Below are 20,067 nucleotides of genomic sequence, written 5' to 3'. Positions count from 1 at the left end.
ACCTTACTTTGTTTGAGAAAGCAAAGAAGAAGTCTTTTATAACTGAGCAAAGTAGACGAAATAGCAATGTAGACTTTATTCAAGGAAGAGATTGGCACTTAGAGTTTATGTTAAGAATTATTTAAGAAATTATTAATACTTCCTCAAGAATTACTGGTATAGGTAACAGGTTAAGGACTTAAGATTCCAGGTGGCGTGATATGTCTGATGGTGCTTTAAAGGATAATTCACAAAGCTGTTCATATGCACATCTTTTAAAATTATTAGTGAATTTACTAAACGAATTAATGTATTTTGCATTGTTGTTCTCATAGAGCATTGAAAGAATAGCAAGGAGATGGATTTCTGCTTTTTTAAAGACTGCTTATATTCCAAATTTGTTGCCCATTACACAAAATTGTTAGTTTACAAGTACAGATAACTTGTCCCAGGTTCTCTTTTTCCTCGGGTAAATGTTGACCTGTGTTTGGCAGATGCTTTGAGTGCATTCTTGCTCTATGAGTGAACAGTAACTAGTGTCTTCAAATTTGTTCTGAGGCACTCTGGGGATCCTCAAGATCATCTCAAGGCATCTGCAGGATCCTCCCTTTTCCTACTTCATGCTTGTGTGAGGCCAGATTTTAGTCATACATTTCAACCAGAACAATATATTACAACAAATGGAATGTAGAGGCAGATATAAAATCAATATCTTTTCTATTAAGCTATATCCCATTTCAAAATTTTTAAAGATATTTTCTTAAATGTAAAATAATACCACTTTTCCTCACCAAGAATTTTGTTGTTGATGATGTTGTTTGGAAAAGAGTCTTCATTAAAAAAATATGTTACTTGTATTAATCTATAATAACTGCTAATTCATTTTTCATTAATGAAGAAATTGTAATGCCACATAAATTTGTATCACATCTGAAGATACAAATTTGTTTTAACAGACCTAACCTTAAGGTTTTGTTTGGGGCCATAAAAATCAGATACTTGGACATAATAACATTTCAATTTTATTCCTAGTTCTGGGTGTTTGCTTTTAAAAAGCACTCCTTTCAAATCTGTTTATAACTTTCCCCTCTTCTTTCTCAGGTTTGTTTAAGCATCTTAAATACATGGCATGGAAGACCAGAAGAGAAGTGGAATCCTCAGACCTCAAGCTTTTTGCAAGTAAACAAATTTCTCTTACAGTTTCACTTAGAAAATAAAGAACCATCTTATGTGTAAGAACATTTTTTTTTAGTGACCAAGAATAAACATAGTAAACCATAAAAAATAAAAATGTAGATTGATAGAAAGTACATATGAAATAGCTTAGCATCTGCCTACAATGCAGGAGACCTGGGTTCAATCCCTGGGTCGGGAAGATCCCCTAGAGAAGGAAATGGCAACCCACTCCAGTATTCCTGCCTGGAGAATCCCATGGACGGAGGAGCCTGGTGGGCTACAGTCTATGGGGTCGCAAAGAGTCAGACACGACTGAGCGACTTCACTTCACTAAGCAATTAGTACAGTGGAATTATATTCTCATTTGGAGTTGAGATTCCTAAGTTAGGACATTAAAAATTTCTCTTTTTCAAAATTCCCTGTTAAAAAAATCCCTGACTTGCCTTAAACTATACTCAAGTGCAACAGGATCAGATAAGTCAGATTAGCCTCTCCCATCTCCCAGTCAGTCGCTACTGGCTCAAACTCAGGTGAGTAGAATTTAATAACTACTAGTATTACATATCTCTCCACCCATGATATGATTCTTCTATAATCTAGTTTATAATGGGACTCATCTGAGATTTAGAAGTACTGTCCAGAAATTCATAAATCTTGAGATTTGCCCTCCTTATTTTGCAGAGCACTTAACACATGTATTTCATAGCCTTGAAATTTTTAAAGTTAATTTTAACAAGCCATTGGACTACATAAAATAAAATGTTCTATATTAATACTGTCCCATCAAATCTTTTTTGGCCAGTGCTTTATCTTAATAATTCAGAATTCCAACAAAGAGAGAGACATATAAATGATAGGAATTAACTATGTTGCTTGATCCTTAAGGGAACAAAAACAAATTGCTGTTGCTACATAATAGTTTAAACTCCACATTTACAGTTTAGTGTTTATTTTAAGAAAGACAACCATAAATTATTCCCAGGTAAGCCTATTAAAGTTGACCTACCTTGAAAGGATTCTTTTCCTAATTCTTATTTTGTATTCAATAAAAGAGATATGAAAGATCATTCTTTTGGATGTGACTCTTTTAGATTTTCTGAAAAGACCTTGCAGCATTCCCATGAATTAAAGAAATAGTACTGTCATATAAGTTTTTTCCTTTTGCTAATTTGGAGACCCAAGAAAAAATGAGATTACATGATCCATTCAAAGTAGCTAAAGTTATTAGAATATTTCTCCAAGTACCTGCTCCTTCATTTTAGAAATGATTATGTAGGGGGAGGTATAAATTAGGAGTTTGGGATTAGCAGCTGCAAACTACTATATATAAAATAGCTAAGCAACAGGGTCCCACTGTATAGTGCAGGGATCTATATTCATTATCTTATAGTAACCTATAATAGAAAAGAATATGAAAATGAATATATATATATATTCACTTTTGCTGTATACAAGAAAATAACACAACATAGTAAATCACCAGAACTTCAATTTAAAAAAGTAAAAAGTGATATGTTCAAAAAGTTTAAAACATTTTCCTACATGTATGTTACTCTTGTCAACAGAAGCTGTTTTTATGACGAGTTTTACTCTTCAAGCAAACTAAGAGATAGCCTGTTTTTTCATGAAGTAAATTAGACTTATACCTGAGAATTGGAATCAATTTTTTAATTTTTTGTTGAGTTTATGTAGTTTTAAAAATAAATTTACAATTAATCTTCAGGTTTTTTAGTTTAAAATTGTATTTGCTAGGACCTCCCTGGCAGTCCAGTGGTTAACATTATGGTTGCAGTGCTGGGAGCACAGGTTCAATCTCTGGTTGGGGGGCTACAATCACACAGGCCATGGAACATGGACAAAAAAAAAGAAAAATATTGTATTTCCTTTTAACTTTTGTATTGCCTGTATGTCAAATATATACCAAAAATCCTGGGAGATAACAAAGCTTACTTGGAAGCATTTAAACTTTACAGCTTTGGAAACTTACTACCCTCACATAAATTACTATCTCCTCTGTTTTCCCTTTAGGGCTTTTTGTCATAAACATAGTTCGTATAGTTATAATTAATATAGTAGATGATTATTTGTGTACCCCTGTGTTCACTTAACATTAGAGCATATCCATCTTTCTAGCTTATATTTTTATAATTTCTAATTTCTATGTAATAATCTTTTGTGTTCTTATATAATTGAACTATTTCTCCGTTTTTTACTAACTTTCACGTTCATTATTTCTGTTTTATGGATAATACTGTTATTATATCACTTTCCCTGTACTTTAGATGGCTTATTAAATACTGATTTCCAGATCTGTGACAAAATTGACTTGAGCATAAGCACGTGAGGCTATACATTTTTTTGTGGCAAGAGTGAATAGCCTTGTCTTCTCCAGACCTTAGGGGAAACTTTCAGTCTTTCCCCATTGACTGTGATCATAGCTGTGAGTTTTTCATAAATTTCCTTCATCATGTTGAGGACATTTCCTTCTACTCCTATTTCCTTGAGTATTTTTATCATGAACAGATGCTGGATTTTGTCAAATGGTTTTTTTGTATCTGTTTAAATGATTGTGTTATTTTTATTTTTTATTCTATTAAATGATGTATTATTATTTTTTAAATGAATCAATCTTGCTTTCCTGGGATAAAGCTTAGTTAGTTGGTCATGATGTGTGATTCTTTTTGTATGTTCAGTTCAGTTCAGTCTCTCAGTCGTATCTGACTCTTTGCAACCCCATGAACCGCAACTCATCAGGCCTCCCTGTCCGTCACCAACTCCCGGAGTCTACCCAAACCCATGTCCATCGAATCGGTGATGTCATCCAGCCATCTCAGCCTCTGTCGTCCGCTTCTCCTCCTGCCCTCAATCTTTCCCAGCATCAGGGTCTTTTCCAAGGAGTCAGCTCTTTGCATCAGGTGGCCAAAATATTGGAGTTTCAGCTTCAACATCAGTCCTTCCAATGAACACCCAGGATTGATCTCCTTTAGGATGGACTGGTTGGATCTCCTTGCAGTCCAAGGGACTCTCAGGAGTCTTCTCCAGCACCACAGTTCAAAAGCATCAATTATTCAGCGTGCAGCTTTCTTTATAGTCCAACTCACATCCATACATGACCACTGGAAAAACCATAGCCTTGACTAGACGGACCTTGGTTGGCAAAGTAATGTCTCTGCTTTTTAATATGCTGTCTAGGATGATCATAACTTTCCTTCTAAGGAGTAACTGTCTTTTAATTTTGTATGTAATTGGGTTCAATTCACTAGTTTTTTTCCTTTTCTGTCTGTGTCAGGCAGCTTGTGGGATATTAGATCCCCTAACAGGTATTGAACCTCACCCCAGGCATTGAAAGCACTTGTCCTAAGCACTGAACTGCCAGGGAAAGGCCCAGTTTGCTAGCATTTTGCTTGAGGTTTTTTGTACCCATATTTCTAAGAAACATTTGTTTGTAGGGTTTTTTTGTGTGTGATACTGCTTTATAAACTAGAAATAAATGGTTCTAGGCAGGAATGCATTGCCCCTTGTTCTCTGTTAGAAACTTTCTTCAGAGGCAGACTACAGAGCCTTAGGAAAAAGTAATTTCTATTTATTTAGATTTTGGGACTCACAATTACTGTTTTACTCTTTTGTTTGTACCCATGAGATGAAAGTACTTTTGCCAGATTAAAAATCATCCACAAAAACTTCTGAAGCTTATATGCAATTTAAAATATTTCCAAAATATTTGAAACAGTGACAAACATTATTAGAATTGCTTAGTTTCTTTGTAATGAGACTCTTAAAGAATATTTGTGTAAAAATATAAAATTTTGTAGTGTTATGCCATAGGTCTCATATCCAGCAGTAACCTAGTAATAGTCTTGATTATTTGCATAATTTTAAGTCAAAAGTAATATCATTCATTAGAACTATCATCAAGAATTACTTCATTTTATCAATAACACCAAATTTTACAGTTGCTTATGTGACTGGTTTTTAATGTTGCTATAATATACCTAAAATATATATTAATGTCTTATAAATAATTTGTTACAGTTGGATGTTAATAAAGATGTCGTGCAAGAGTAAACATAATGTCACATAATCAGCCATTCTTAAACCTGTGTATAATAAAATAATGTATAAACCCTAACATTTTTCTTAAAATTGAAAGTTCTGGAAATCACCCACTGATTATAGTCCTACCCAATAGCAGCATAATTTTCCATAGAGGAGGGTACTTGCTATTTTGAAAAGCTAAAGCATTTTAACTAAGACTTGTTTCTTTCCGTTATCCTAAACATGTTATTTCATATAATATAGCTTCTTGTTACAAATTAATATTTTGGATTGTATAGTCTGTACTTCGCTGTGTTTGATATATCTATAATTCTTTTAACGTAACAGACTAAGTCAAATAATTAAATCTTCTGACATGATATAATTTGAAAATAAAGGCATTGATAGAAGACAAGATTGCTGCTGACTGGTTGATGGCCTAATAGCAGACGTTACAGCAAGGTTAAAACTTTTGCTTGACACAGTTAATGAAAGGAAGCTGTTATATGATTCTTGATTTAGTCAGCCTCTGAATAAATTATAATAATCTTGCAATTTTGTGGATACTAACATAAAGCTAAAGAGGAGAGGGACAGTAAATTCAGCCTACAGATAAAAGTTGTTTTTTTTTGTTTTTTTTTTAACTCTTCATGAAAATATCAGAGGACTGACTAAAAATCAGTGAACTTACACTATGGAATGAAAATATATTGTTTATTATTAGGTTAACTTTAATATAACTTAAGTACATAATATGGTATCTAGTACATGTTTTTTTGCTAATTAATGACTCATTCCAAGAAAGCATTTTAGCCATATGTAGCTACAATGAATATTGGGGTTTTTTTGGTTTGTTTGTCTTTTGGTTTAATCCAGGAAGCTCTTAAGTTTTGTTGATCAAAATGGAGCTCATGCTGACTCCTTTTTGGATACCCATAAGTTAAAATATGCTTCCCTGGTGGCTCAGATGCTAAAGCGTCTGCCTGCAATGCGGGAGACCTGGGTTCGATCCCTGGGTTGGGAAGATCTCCTGGAGAAGGAAACGGCAACCCACTCCAATACTCTTGCCTGGAGAATCCCATGGACGGAGGAGCCTGGTAGGCTACAGTCCATGGGGTCGCAGAGTCGGACACGACTGAACGACTTCACTTTCAAGTTAAAATATATTGTTTTTAGAGTAAGAGTGATTTTGTTTTGTGTTTTGCTGTCTTCTGGATGCATGGTGTCATATTTACTCCAAGAAAGAATAGCTATTATGTTTTAATTACACTTACTTATGAGTCCTACTCTTGCCGAAGAATTGATGCTTTTGAACTGTGGTGTTGGAGAAGACTCTTGAGAGTCCCTTGGACTGCAAGGAGATCCAACCAGTCCATCCTAAAGGAGATCAATCCTGGGTGTTCATTGGAAGGACTGATGCTAAAGCTGAAACTCCAATACTTTGGCCACCTCATGCGACGAGTTGACTCACTGGAAAAGACTCTGATGCTGGGAAAGGTTGGGGGCGGGAGGAGAAGGGGACGACAGAGAATGAGATGGCTGGATGGCATCACCGACTCTGTGGACATGAGTTTGAGTGAACTCTGGGAGTTGGTGATGGACAGGGAGGCCTGGCGTGCTGTGATTCATGGGGTCGCGGAGAGTTGGACACGACTGAGCGACTGAACTGAACTGAACTGATGAGTCCTACTGCTTTATACCCCTTGACACCTTATTTAGTTCTTACAGTCATAGGTATGGTTTCTATTTTACAGATGATCGAAATAAGGATTCTGAGGGGAAGAAGTTATTCTGCCTGTCTTGGTCTCTCTCTCACTTCATAACATAGTGTTTCTCAGAGTTAGATAATTCATTAATTTCAAATATTGAAAATCAAACCCTTTTAAAAAAGAGAAATCCTTCTTCTCAAGGATTTATTTACAGGTTTTTCATGGGAGTGTTTTTTGGGGCTACAGTAAAGTGTGCTGTGAAATAAAATGAGTAAATATGTCAGATAATTCAAGACTCCAGAAATCCCATAAAATGAATATTTTGACTCCTCAGTAGCTTGGCTCACTGAAGAAAAATGAAGCAGCATTTATGTAATCTCCTAAAGGTGTGTGTTAAAAAAGGGAATAGAAGATGCCTATTAAAAGTAGCTAATGTCACCCAGGGAAACAGACCACATGTTATCAACTACTCTTTGAATTTAATTCCAGCAATATTGATCTCTGCTAATGTTTTATCAAATCCAAATGTTATAATTCAGTTTTTTAGCAGAAAATGTTATACTCAAATTTATATCTCTAGTTTTCTTTGTTCTGTACACAAAACATCTATTTTTTTCATTTCCTTTATACAGTTAAGCTGGTTTAAAAAACCGAATGTGGTATGAATCTGAAGTAGTTTATAAATTGTTTGAATCTCCAACTGCCTGAGTTTATAAAACCATATTTTGCCTCACAGAATGTGAGGTTAAGTAATTGAATCCTATGTTACAAAATTTCTTTCTCTGCTTTTGTAGAAAAAGAGGATATACCCTACTTTTATAAGAGGAAGTTTATTTAAAAGGGAAGAGGAAAGGAAATAATAAATATCCCCTGGAAGATTATTTCAGAAGTATCAGATTTGAGTTGAGGGGAAGTATATAGCCAAGGGAAATCAGTTTCCTTCAGTAATATATTTAGTTTCAGTAAGTTTAAAAATCATGAGATCTTTGCCTTGGAATTAATACACATTAATTTTTTTGTCTATAGTTGACCTTGACCTCAATAACATGTTTACCTCAGGTCATATTTCACCTTATTTATTCATAGGTAATATATTTCAGGTTCAAGTTTCCAATTTTTAACAGTTTTTAAGAAAATCTATCCCTTTTCTAAGGTGCATATCCTTGACTTTGCTTAATCATCTTTCCTAATGAAAATGTTGTTACCCTTTTTTAATTTATGAAGTGGGCAGATTGTAGCTAATATTTTCCTGCCTTCAAAGATTTCATGTTAGCTAATTATATATTAGCAAGCAGTACTATATTAATAAGAATGACCTCTCAGTATTAATTATATCTAGAAAAACAAACCTAGTGTGTAAGTAGGGGATCAGAGGTGGTCTTCGAACCATATCATCTTGCCAGTGAAGGTTCTAGTAAGAAGATTTTTGTGATACTGTGAAAGTTAATTTTCCTTGGAATTGAAGTAGAGACTGCCTCATGTAGTTTTCCTTACGAGTGAGTATTGAGTACATTGTTAGCGTCATGCTCTTTAAGGACAATTTGAGCAAAATGATGTCTAAATTGATATGAGATGTTAATAAGCAAGTGTTTTTTCAGTAGTTTTAGCAAATAGGATCTTCAAACCTATTTTTCTTCTTCAAGGATTCAAGAATGTAAAACATATGATATATAAATATTATATAAGATTCTGCTGTACCTTTGCTTTAATAAAGTATTTCAGTGACCGTTATTAACATCGACTTTATGGTGATAAAATTATGTGGAAGCACTTACTCACAGGGACTCCTAGTTGATGAAGAAAGGTATTAATTCACTGGTAGTGAAAATCTCCTGTCATAACTGTTTTTTGTTTCTTTGTTTGTCAGGTGTTGGTGTCTGTTCAGTCCCTTATATTAGTAGCGGAGCCTTATTTTAATGAACCAGGATATGAGCGGTCTAGAGGCACTCCCAGTGGCACACAGAGTTCTCGAGAATATGACGGAAACATTCGACAAGCAACGGTTAAGTGGGCAATGCTAGAACAAATCAGAAACCCTTCACCATGTTTTAAAGAAGTATGTTTAATACAATTAATGAAATACTTTTTTAAAGACACTATAGAATATAGTTTTCTTAGTATTATACTTGCATTTATATTTAGAATATCTGTGGTATAATTTTCTATTGTCTTTAATCATTAAAAATCAGTAGTAGTATAGTACAGATGAATTTTTTAAACCATTACTTCCTAAAAGACATCTGACTATGTTTTTGGACAGTTAGAGGTTAAGATATTTTTCTTGCAAAAGGAGATGGCAACCCATTCCTGTATTCTTGCCTGGGAAATCCCATGGACAGAGAAGTCTGGTGGGCTACAGTCCATGGGGTGGCAAAGAGTTGGACATGACTTAGCAGCTGAACAGCAGCAGCAGCGAGATGCTTTTCTAGTTATCTTGCAGATAGAAACTTTGCCCTTATACTGATATATGTGAGTCAACATTGAAGAAAAAGATAGTTTCTTTTCTTTAGGAAAAAGTTGGATTACTTTCTGAAACCTGTCTTGATACTGTGACATGCTTTTATTCTACCACATCCTGAGTTGTGGCTCTTTTCCTGGGCATAGTTATCTCTCTTTAGTCTGCCTAAAATATGATTATATTTTTCACTTGTCATATCAGATTACTCCATCATATCTTAACACTATAACTCCGTCATGAAACATTTTTGTTCTTAGATGGTACTAGAAACCACAATAGAGGAAAAACTGTCATATTTACCTGACAGAAAATTGATCTCTAATATCTTTAAAGATATTTAAAATCTTTAAAGATCCTGTAATTTTTTAAATTGATCATTAATTTTGTTAAGCAAATATTGTGTCATTACTATGTAGCTATATATACGAAGTTAACAATTGGCATCATTGAATCTATTGAAGGAGTGTAAAAACGTTTCTTCCTTTGGTCATTACTAAATGAATTTGCACTTTGAATGACAAAGTTGGGTGTTTTATTTTTGTAAAGGCTTGTATTCAAGGCTGTGGATAATTATTACTTTTCCTAATATTACAGGAAATACAAACATGCATTTCTTTATACTCTTAAGCATAGTGTTCTGTCCCTTTTCAACCTTGGGTTACTCATTTTGCAACCAATATCTAGGTATTGCACTAGGTACTCTGAACCCAAGGAAAAACGAAACTCAGTTCCTGCACATGAAAAACTTAACATTCCTCCTGTTTGTATTATAAACTAATTTCTCAGTGTCCTTAAGACTCAAATAATGTATCCAGATATATAAACTACTTGACAAGTCTACTAGAGTATATCATAACCACCTCAAACCTAAACACTGTAAAGCTGCACTTTGATTCTCCCTTTCGTCTTTCAGTAAAAGCACCGTTTAAACCCCAGACTGCAGCCGCTTGTGGCCTCGCTCTTGTACTCACATGCTACGTTCAGTCTTCGCTGAATCTTGTTCTGTGCTGATCATGGCTCTTCATGTTAGGTTGTTTCTTACTCAGTTTGTATCCTTGTATGCATCAAACTCAATAACTTATTGGTGTTTCACATCCATTGCCAGGCTTTCCAATCGACTTTTCCATTGTAGGTATTGTCTTTTCTTTAGGGGAGACAAGCTCATTGGACATGTAGTAAGTAGCTCACTCACAATACAGAATAATAATTCCCAAGTGACCTATTTTCTAGTTTAAATTTGTCAAAAACAGACTTTTACTACGTACATAGAAATTTTACTCAGTTTTTCAAAGAGAGAAGTTTAAAAAATTGAAATGTAAAGTATATTTATCACACGGAGATAAGCTTCATAAAATAAAATCTTGTTCATAAGTTAACCAGAAGACAAAATTAATAGTGCGTGTTTTAGGGCTAGGTTCTGATTTTTATGCAGATACCGTAATTTAGAATCTCTTTACCCATCCAGATGTTTGAGTTCACTTTGAAAGATAGAAATTGACAGTTTTAATGTTTTCAGTACTTTTTCTCCTAGTTATTCATTTATTTACAAATATTTCTGATTCTGTTGTGTTCTAGATATCTTAACGTTCTCTGGATAAGATTAACTAATGAAATGTCTGTGTGGGATAGGACATTATTTTTTGCTCTAGAACCTGGCTGTTTCAACACACATCATCTGATGCCATAATCCCGATTCTTCCCTGTTATTAATGATAATGTACAGTTCACCACACTGAGTTCTCTGGAGACAAAAAAAAAAATGCCATATCTTTTAAATTTTATTTCTTTGTAATGCCACATATGTTGTCTTTTAAATTCTGACCTGATCACCTTTTGTCCTCTGGCATGGTTTACTCTTAAGGTTATACATAAACACTTTTACTTGAAAAGAGTTGAGATCATGGCCCAGTGTGAGGAGTGGATTGCTGACATCCAGCAGTACAGCAGTGACAAGCGGGTTGGCAGGACCATGTCTCACCATGCAGCAGCTCTCAAGGTGAGTAACCCTCCCTCACAGAAGCCTTGCTGGTGGCTTTAAAAGAAGAGGTATATGTTCCCTGACAGAACTATGACCACTAGCAAGAAACATTAAATGTATTAGGTTCAGAGGCTCCCCAAAAGTCTACAGAAAAGATATATTCCTTTTGACAATGAATTGACAGTTCCTAAAATTAAAAATGAGTATAGGAAGTGAGCCAGCAGAGCTCCATAGAGTTGTATGGAGATGATGGGGAGACACTGTGCGCTGTGTTTCTCCTGGGCCTCTTCCTTCTCAGCATTTTGTTACTTGGAGCAGCGAGGGAGATTGTAGAGCCCCTGACAGCTGATTGGTGTGGTGGTTAGTGTCTGTGATACAAACCTGTTTGGGCGGAAGTGAGCTGTTGTTTTCAACTTGGGTGTTCACAAAATGGAATTGTAGAACATGATGGTTTGGGAGTGAGTGGATTTTTTTTTTTTTGGATGTGCGAATCATAGCTTCAACAGCCACTCTTTCTTCCCTGCCTTGGGGTATCTGCTCGCCTCTGTTCCTTTTATCCTCTGTTGATTACGGTTGTCTCTACTGGCTCCTTTCCTTCTAACTTTAAATGATTAGATGATGATGATAATAAGGGTTTATTAGTTTTTTATTGGTGAATTTTTTAAATAGTCCTGTTTTTTCAGGTTACACACAGAAATATTTATGAATGTAAAACCATGTGATATCGGAGGCTTGCTTCAAAATAAAACGAGAAAAGTGGTGGGAATATAGATGAAGGAGGACTAGCCATGAGTTGATAAGTATTGAAGTAGACTCATGGGAGTTTTATTTTATATTTTGCCTACTTCCATGTATGTTTGAGATTTTGCATTTTATATAAAAACCTTTAAAAAGAAACCTTTTTCTCCTTAACATCTGCATCTTCCTAAGATAGTTTTATCTTGCCCCATTTATAAAAATGTTTTTGTCTTTTTACTACCAAACTAGAGCTGTTAATACTTTTGCCTGTTTTTAAATGACCCTCTCACCAAAGAGCATTTTGCAGTTGAATTTCCATTCTGTGGAAGTTACCAACTCTCTGGTTCTCAAAGCCAGTGACTCTGGCTTCCCCTCTACAGACCTCATCCCCACTTCAGGCCTTTACAGACGTTGCTTTTCACCTGCTGTACTGGCTCACTTCCATTCAGTTTTCATCTTAAATTTCGCTTCATGGAACCTGTCTTGAGTTTTAAACTGGATGATTTCAGTATAATCTCTTGTAACACTGTACCTACCTATTAAAAACACTCATAACACTGATAAACAATGTTTGTGTTTTACCCTATACTTTTCATCTGTGGACTATCTTTCCACTTGTTTTTGTAGTGCAAACTTGTAAAAGTTGTCTGCTTTTAGCTTTCTCAAAGTTATATTACTGGCATATTACTTGTATACCCTGTCTTTCTAACTTTCTGTATTTACTTAATTTTAAGCACTTCTCTCTGTCTTAACATCTTCAGATTATATTTATATCCCCCTTAGTACACCTATCTGTGCAGTGCTGGGTCCTGTCAGTGCTGCCTTCATACAGAAATTCCTCTCCCCATTTTTCTCTTCAGTGCCCATAGCTCAGTCTTCCTCTCCTCTCATTCCCACCCTTACAGTTATTTCTGTAGCACATAACCAGATGGATATCTTCCCAAGTGTGTTTAGATATGTCTTTCCCTGACACAAACTCAGTGGATAAAGTCCAGCGTCTTTGGCTTTGTTGCTTCAGTTGGTATCTTGCTTTTATCTCAGATTCTCATTGTCTTTTGTTTCTGTGTCATCCTGATTTAAAAATCTGTATCTCTGAAACAGTCTACATTTTCATCATCTGAAATATACTTTTGTTGCTGACTGCTAATTGAGAAAAGTATGCAGCTGTTCTGTTTAATTTTACATAGTATTCCCACCTTAACTGGGCCTCCATAATTGTCAATTTTGTTTTTTCTTCTTTAATGTTTTCTCCTATTGTTGACGGTAGAAGAAAAATTAGGGCTAGAAAAATTTTAAGTTGCCAGTATGTAAATATACTTTGAAGCCTTACAAATGGCTGCAAATGTATAGTTGTCTTATCTTGCTTATTTATGTAATAATCATGCATAGTACATTTGGCTGGAATGTAGGCTCTTTTAAGTCAGAGATCATGTAGTTCTCTTTAGTTCCAGCATCCCCTGCAAATAGCAAGATCCACAGATACTCAAGTCCCTTAGAGTTGGTCTCTATCCAGCTGTACTTTCCTTACTCATTGATTTTTACATTATTACTGTTGAACACAGTGCCTTGTTCTATGAATGTTGGTTAATTTTCACTGTCAGCTATTGACATGCCTAATTTTCACAGTCCTTAGTGTGAGATTTGAGATCTTTTGTCTCCCACTAGAAAGTTATAAACTAAAGCTTTATGTTTGTAAACAACCAACCCCTCTCTATTAACATCTCACTATCATTGGAAGGACTGATGCTAAAACTGAAACTGCAATACTTTGGCCACCTCATGCGACGAGTTGACTCACTGGAAAAGACTCTGATGCTGGGAAAGGTTGGGGGCGGGAGGAGAAGGGGACGACAGAGAATGAGATAGCTGGATGGCATCACCGACTCTATGGACATGAGTTTGAGTGAACTCTGGGAGTTGGTGATGGACAGGGAGGCCTGGCGTGCTGTGATTCATGGGGTCGCAGAGACTCGGACACAACTGAGCAACTGAACTGAACTGAATTCTTCCATAAATGGCAGTATAGGGTAATACAAAGTGAGGTACTCTCTCTAGATCTTCTTTTTTCACTTGTTTCCATTTTCAGAAATTCTGATGATGAAATTATTTCTAAGGTGTATTCCAAGCATGACATGAGGTAATGAGTATGAAACATTTCAAGTGTTCTGTATAAGGCCTAGTGCCTGAGAAATATTGTTTTCACTCATTAAAATAGCAGTGGGTTTATTTTAATTTATGGACTGCTTTTCTCAAAAATATTTAGTCAGAGTCAGCGTGTATCACAAGTCAAGATAGTCTCTTTAACTTGAAACTATATATTGCAAATGACTGGTGTCCTCTAAGCCATTAATAATGCAGTTTCTGTTACAGAGATTGGGGCATTGGTAGAGTCTGTGGTCATGCTACTCAGGTACTCAGGGCTTATCAGCAACATCAGATATTTTGAGATAGAGATTTGTGCCAGTTTTGTTCACTTGCCTGTTAGAGTAGCTAGCTTAAGGAAGATCCACAATAAATATTGGTAGACCCAGTTCTTTGGATTTTGTTTTAAACTCCTTTCCTCCCTGCAGTGATGTTGTCCTAGAATCCTAGCGTTTGCAATTCTAACATTGCTCCTTCTCCCCTGCACAGCGTCACACTGCTCAGCTCCGAGAAGAGCTACTCAAACTTCCCTGTCCTGAAGGCTTGGACCCTGATGCCGATGATTCCTCAGAGATGTGCAGTGCCACAGCTGGTGCTGAGGAGACTCTAATGCATGATCAGGTCAAACCCAGCAGCAGTAAAGAACTCCCCAGTGACTTCAAATTATGAGCTGCGTTGACATGGACATCATAGACACAAAGGCTTTGAAGCACAAGCCAAAAATGTCAATATTTGTATGTAAGAAACTAATTATGTAATAGGTAATGAAACTGAAACTATACTACACCCTTAAGGAGATCCAGTTTAATTCAAGGTGATCTTTTATTTACCTGTACAAGAGTGTAAACTTTTGTGTGCTTTTATTTTTCAATTGTGAGAACCACTGATTGGTATGTTCAACAAATTTGTGTATACAAAGAAATGGAGAAATCACTGATTATATAAGGGAAACTACCTTAGGAAAGAATGTTTACTGAATGTTTGTTTTCTTTTTTTTACTGTAGAGTGAAGGGTTGTTAACAAAGAATATATATTGGTCATTCTTACAACTACTATTTAAAGTCAGCAACTTTTCACTGAATTTGATAGATTTTATGTTTGGCCATATCTTCATGCTCATATTTGATTTCGGAAGACCTCCTCCATACACTTCAATAAAAGTTAAATGGACATACTCCCTCTTTTTTGATTTACTGGTACATTTTTTAAATGATAAATCTGCCATAAAATGCATTATAGCTGAAGACTTGCACTTGTATGGATGAATTTATTACATTCAACGTATTTAATTTTATGCTTTCTAAAATTCTAAGATGCAGAAAAATAAATGAACATGATTTTATTCTATGCCAGTATTTGGGCCTGTGAATGTATCTGTTATTTGAATTTAAGTCTATGAAAAAGAATGGTCAATTTGAAAAGTCACTCTAAACTGAATTTTCCTTAAAGGGCTCCTGTCTTACTGGACTATCTGGTTTTATTACTAACGTCACATGTATGTATTAAACACTGAGGCTCTGTAGAGCAGAGAGGATGGACCTCTCTGGTGCTGTACTTGCCATATAGGCTTATTTTCATGCAAATTCTTCCTAGAGCCAAATAAATAAAGACTTAGGTGTGTTAGTATGTCTTGTTTCTAAAACAGTTTGCCATGGTGTGAAATGCTTTCTCTATAAGGAATTGGACACTTTCAAGAGCTACTCATGGGAAAGGAAAGGATATATACATATAAATTTTTTTTTTTAGACCAGTTATCACAAAGGAAAACCTAAAATGATTCTTGACAGTGTCTATACAAAATAAACTGGCCTGTGAAAACTCTGACTCTGGAGCTGACCAGGAGGAGAAGCTGTATCCTGAACAGTGAGTTCATCTGTGAAGGACCAGGAAAAGCAGGGATCGTGATACTCTCGCAACAAGCTCCAGAGCTCTGTAAAGTGAACGAAGTCTGTGACCAGGAAATCAGAGTTTCCAAAACACCTAACTTTAGGTCTAGTGAGTTACACCAAGCATGACAGAATCGAGTTAGTTTATGAGAAAGAAGAGTCATCAAGTTAGTTTATGACAAAGAAGAGTCAGTTAAATGTTACCTGCAGACATGCTAGCTTATATCTCAGAATAAAATCATCTGCGAAAAGTGATAAAAGGACAGTCATCAGTCCTCTAGGCTTTTTTTTTTGGTCTGTTATGGCCCTGTCAAGGATAGAAAGCTTCTATCCAAGTATCTGTTTACCTCCAATTTTGGAGTTTATTATTGATTATTAAAATAAGTAAATAAATGAAAGTTGTTCAGTTGTGTCCGACTCTTTGTGACCCCATGGATTGTAACCTACCAGGCTCCTCTCCATGGAATTCTCCAGGCAAGAATACTGGAGCGGGTAGCAGTTCCCTTCTCCAGGGGATCTTCCCAACCCAGGGATCAAACCCAGGTCTCCCACATCACAGGTGAATTCTCTACCAGCTGAGCCACAAGGAAAGCCCAATCACGAAGGGTCATTTTCCCCATTTCACATCTTTAGTCCTCAGCTTTATAAAAGCAAACAGTTTCAGTACTGTAAGTTCCAATTCATGTTTTCGTAAAAACCAAGGCCTAACATCTGAAGTTGAGACTTTAGTCTATTGGTTCCATCTGGAATCTAGACTTTCTGCCAACAAATGTTTGACATTCACTTTGTACTAGGTGTAGGTTCCTGCACTTGAGGATTAAATGACAAACGTGAAGACACAATGTCAATGAAGAATGGTAAGTTCTCTGATACTCTTATCAACAGGATACTATTAGAAGCACAGAGGAGGGACACTTAACCTCAGGCAAAACGTTAATGATTTGATCACGAAGTGCTTCCTAAAAAAGATACCCTAAGTCTTAAAGAATGAGGATAAATAAGTTAGCCAGGCATAAGTTATTCCAGATACAAGGGAGCAAAAGGAGATCTTGGGTTGATGGTAGCTTGTTCAATGCTAGTGGATTTTAAGAGGCAAAGTTGGGATTGTTGAATGGGTGGTCTTGGGCTGTGGTGTGGGGAAGCTAGGAGGGATTGGGTCACGGAAGAACTTGTTTGTCCTCTTAAGGAGCTTTGACATCCTGTTGGTGATGGAGGGCTGTCCAGTAGCCTTAACTAAAGGAGCGGCCTGGTCGGATCACGTTTCAAGAAGATCATTCTGCCAGCTGTTGGGTGGCAAGGAAGTCAGTTGAGAGCCCACAGTAGAGTCCAGGTGGTAGTCATCATTGAGGACAGTGAAGGGATGGAGAGAAAGCAACAAGTGACAGAACTGGGGGAAATAGATATTTTTTGGTATGAGAATAACCAGGATGTTTTCAGGCTGAGGAGAAAGGTAAATGGGGAGGCCTTGGAGAAGGCTGGAGCAGATGCCAACAGACACAGGGTGGCCTTGGTCCAAGAGCATGTGCAGAAATCAGTAAAGCCAACTGGTCAGTTGATAAAACTATTAACTCATGAAGTTGTGATCTTGAAGTACAAAAAAAAAAAAAACTTTAGCATTAAGATCAGTATCTCTGAAATCAAACGTAGAAGGTACTGTAAACATTTTTTCTTTGATGTCCTGTACTTGAATTTGTTTAGGGTAAGATGGATGAGGTGAAACATTTTAGTCATTGTGTCCAACTTTGTGTCCAACTGTGGTGAAGGGTCAAGGTTTTTGGTTACCCGTCTTTCCATTGGAGACCAGTACTTTCTAAAACACAGTGAAGTGAAGATGTTGTAGCATCGAACCACTGCTTACTCACTTTCTGTACTTAGCCTGCTGCCAACGGTCACAGTCTATGGACTGTGACTTGAGCAGCCCTGTGCTGAATAATTCATATGACAATTGGTCCCTCGTTAGGCATTGCTATTCTGCTTATTTATTGCTTAAACCAAAGCTAGTTATTTGGTAGACAGATTTCTACAGTTCCTTTTTTTTCACCATATTATAGTTTTCCACAATTTAATGCAGAGTTAATACTCTGGGTCCTGGAGAAGGAAACGGTAACCCACTCCAGTATTCTTGCCTGGAGAATCCCATGGACGGAGAAGCCTGGTAGGCTACAGTCCACGGGGTCGCATAGGGTCGGACACGACTGAGCAATGGAACGGAATACTCTGGTATGTCCATGAGACTGGTGAGACCCGAAGATTCCAATATAGAAACAGACAGGCCTGCTGAACCAGCCTAGGGATGGGAACAGACCAAGTTGCAGACCTTGGTGGAGCTGTATACTCAGGGCTGAAGCGGCAGCCAGGGTACAAGAGGACTGAATTGAGGAGCTACCACACCAAAGATGGTCAGAACATGGCAAGGCCTCAGGTTCATTCGGTTTGGTTTCAGTAATAGTGACAGTCATACTCCAATGAGTGGAAAATACTGGAAAATACAAAACGAGATTAAACACTTAATTTTTCTGGTGTCTTCCCTTATATTCTTGTTTTCTGTACTTTTCTATATAATTGGTATATTGTATGTTCAATTTTATCACCTTTTTAACATATTACATACTTTTTATCATAAAATTAATGGCTTCATAATATGGATGTACTTAGCTTCTTACTGTTGGACATTCAGGTTATTTCTGTTTTGCTAATTATAAATAATGCTCTAATGAACATGGTCTGTATCTTTTGTTTCCTTATGATAAAGCCTAGAATTGCCAGGTCAAAAGGTTGATATATAATGACTTACTGCTTTCCAGAGAGGTTGTATTGATTCACACTTCTAGCTTCAGTTAATGTTCCCATTCACTGGCCAGCATAGGTGATTATAATTTTTTAATCAGAATATTTACCTGTCTTCAGTAAACATGCTTTAGTCTGCCTTTTTTCCAACATTGTTTATTAGCCATTTGAGCTTCTGCTTTGTCAATGATCGGTTTATACCTTCTCCCCATTTTGTTATGTATTGTCTTTGGATATTTTAATATAAATGAGCTACTTGTGTGATAGAATGTTAATTTTTATCATATTTGTCTATATTTTTTCCAGATGGCCCTTTAAGTTAATTTTTCTCATAGAAGTCTTAAATTATCATGAAATCATCTATTGATCTTTTCCTTTGTGATTTTAATTTCTTTTTACTCTTTTTTTAATTGCTCCCCTTTGCAGAGACAAAAGAATCATATATTTTCTATCTGGGATTGATTGTGGTGTTGGTATAAGCCTGGCTGGACCTAAATTAGAACAGGCTTGAAAGCTCCCTGCTTCCCACCATGGGAGTCCAGCAGGGTGGTGAGAGTGCGGCCACATGCTTGCGTTTCAAGGTGTGCACCAGTTTGAAAGGAAGCTCTTTCCTCCTTTCCTTGCTCTCAGCTTCCTATCTTCTGCTTCTTCACACTAGAGGAGCTGTCTGAACGCATTTCTTGGACAGAAGAGGCACCCTCTGGCCTTCTTCCCTTAGCCCCTGGATATGATCCCATGGGCTTCACCAAAAAACGGGTTTTCTTTGCTTTCACCTATACGTGTCCCTCCTCAGGTTACACCAACTGTATTTTCCAGTGCAGGAAGAGATTGTGTCAGGCCATTTTGATGGTGAGTTAGTTTTACTCACCTGGTGCTTCTCCAGGGAGGGAAGGCCTAATCCAGGTATGTCAGCTGCAGGCTGCCCTGGGCCACTAGAAGGCTCAGGTCCTGGAATAAGCACCTCTGCCTGCTGGGGTTCCCAGGAGAGTGATTTGATCCTCTTCAGCTCCCTGGCCTCTTCTCTTTTCCAAGGGATAGGTCACAAGGGTAGGTACCAATCTCCCTCAAACTTGCCACTCCCACTATCCTGTTCCTTGTTGCTGCTTTTCTCTAAACTTTCCATGGGTTTTGTTCTTTGGTTTATCTATTTCTCTTTTTACCTCGAAGTCTGCAAAGTTG

General features: G+C 36.6%; 1 protein-coding gene across 8 annotated transcripts in view; it reads left to right on the top strand.

Annotated features, from left to right (window-relative positions):
• BIRC6 (baculoviral IAP repeat containing 6) overlaps positions 1–19,193 on the top strand; it is a 220,187-nt gene extending 200,994 nt beyond the window's left edge. For all 8 annotated transcript variants that reach the window (XM_088841556.1, XM_055400471.2, XM_055400470.2 and 5 more), the window contains 4 exons: positions 1,081–1,158; positions 8,767–8,955; positions 11,219–11,353; positions 14,705–19,193. In XM_088841556.1, the coding sequence (XP_088697682.1) occupies positions 1,081–1,158; positions 8,767–8,955; positions 11,219–11,353; positions 14,705–14,884 (582 nt within the window). In that variant the 3' untranslated portion in view covers positions 14,885–19,193. The remainder of the gene's footprint in view (positions 1–1,080; positions 1,159–8,766; positions 8,956–11,218; positions 11,354–14,704) is intronic.
• Positions 19,194–20,067: the final 874 nt, after the last annotated feature.

Source organism: Moschus berezovskii, chromosome 11 (genome assembly GCF_049115385.1).
Source record: "Moschus berezovskii isolate FMDL1 chromosome 11, NW_MosBer_1.0, whole genome shotgun sequence".
Lineage (NCBI taxonomy): Eukaryota > Metazoa > Chordata > Mammalia > Artiodactyla > Moschidae > Moschus > Moschus berezovskii.
This window is presented reverse-complemented; position numbering and strand designations above follow the sequence as displayed.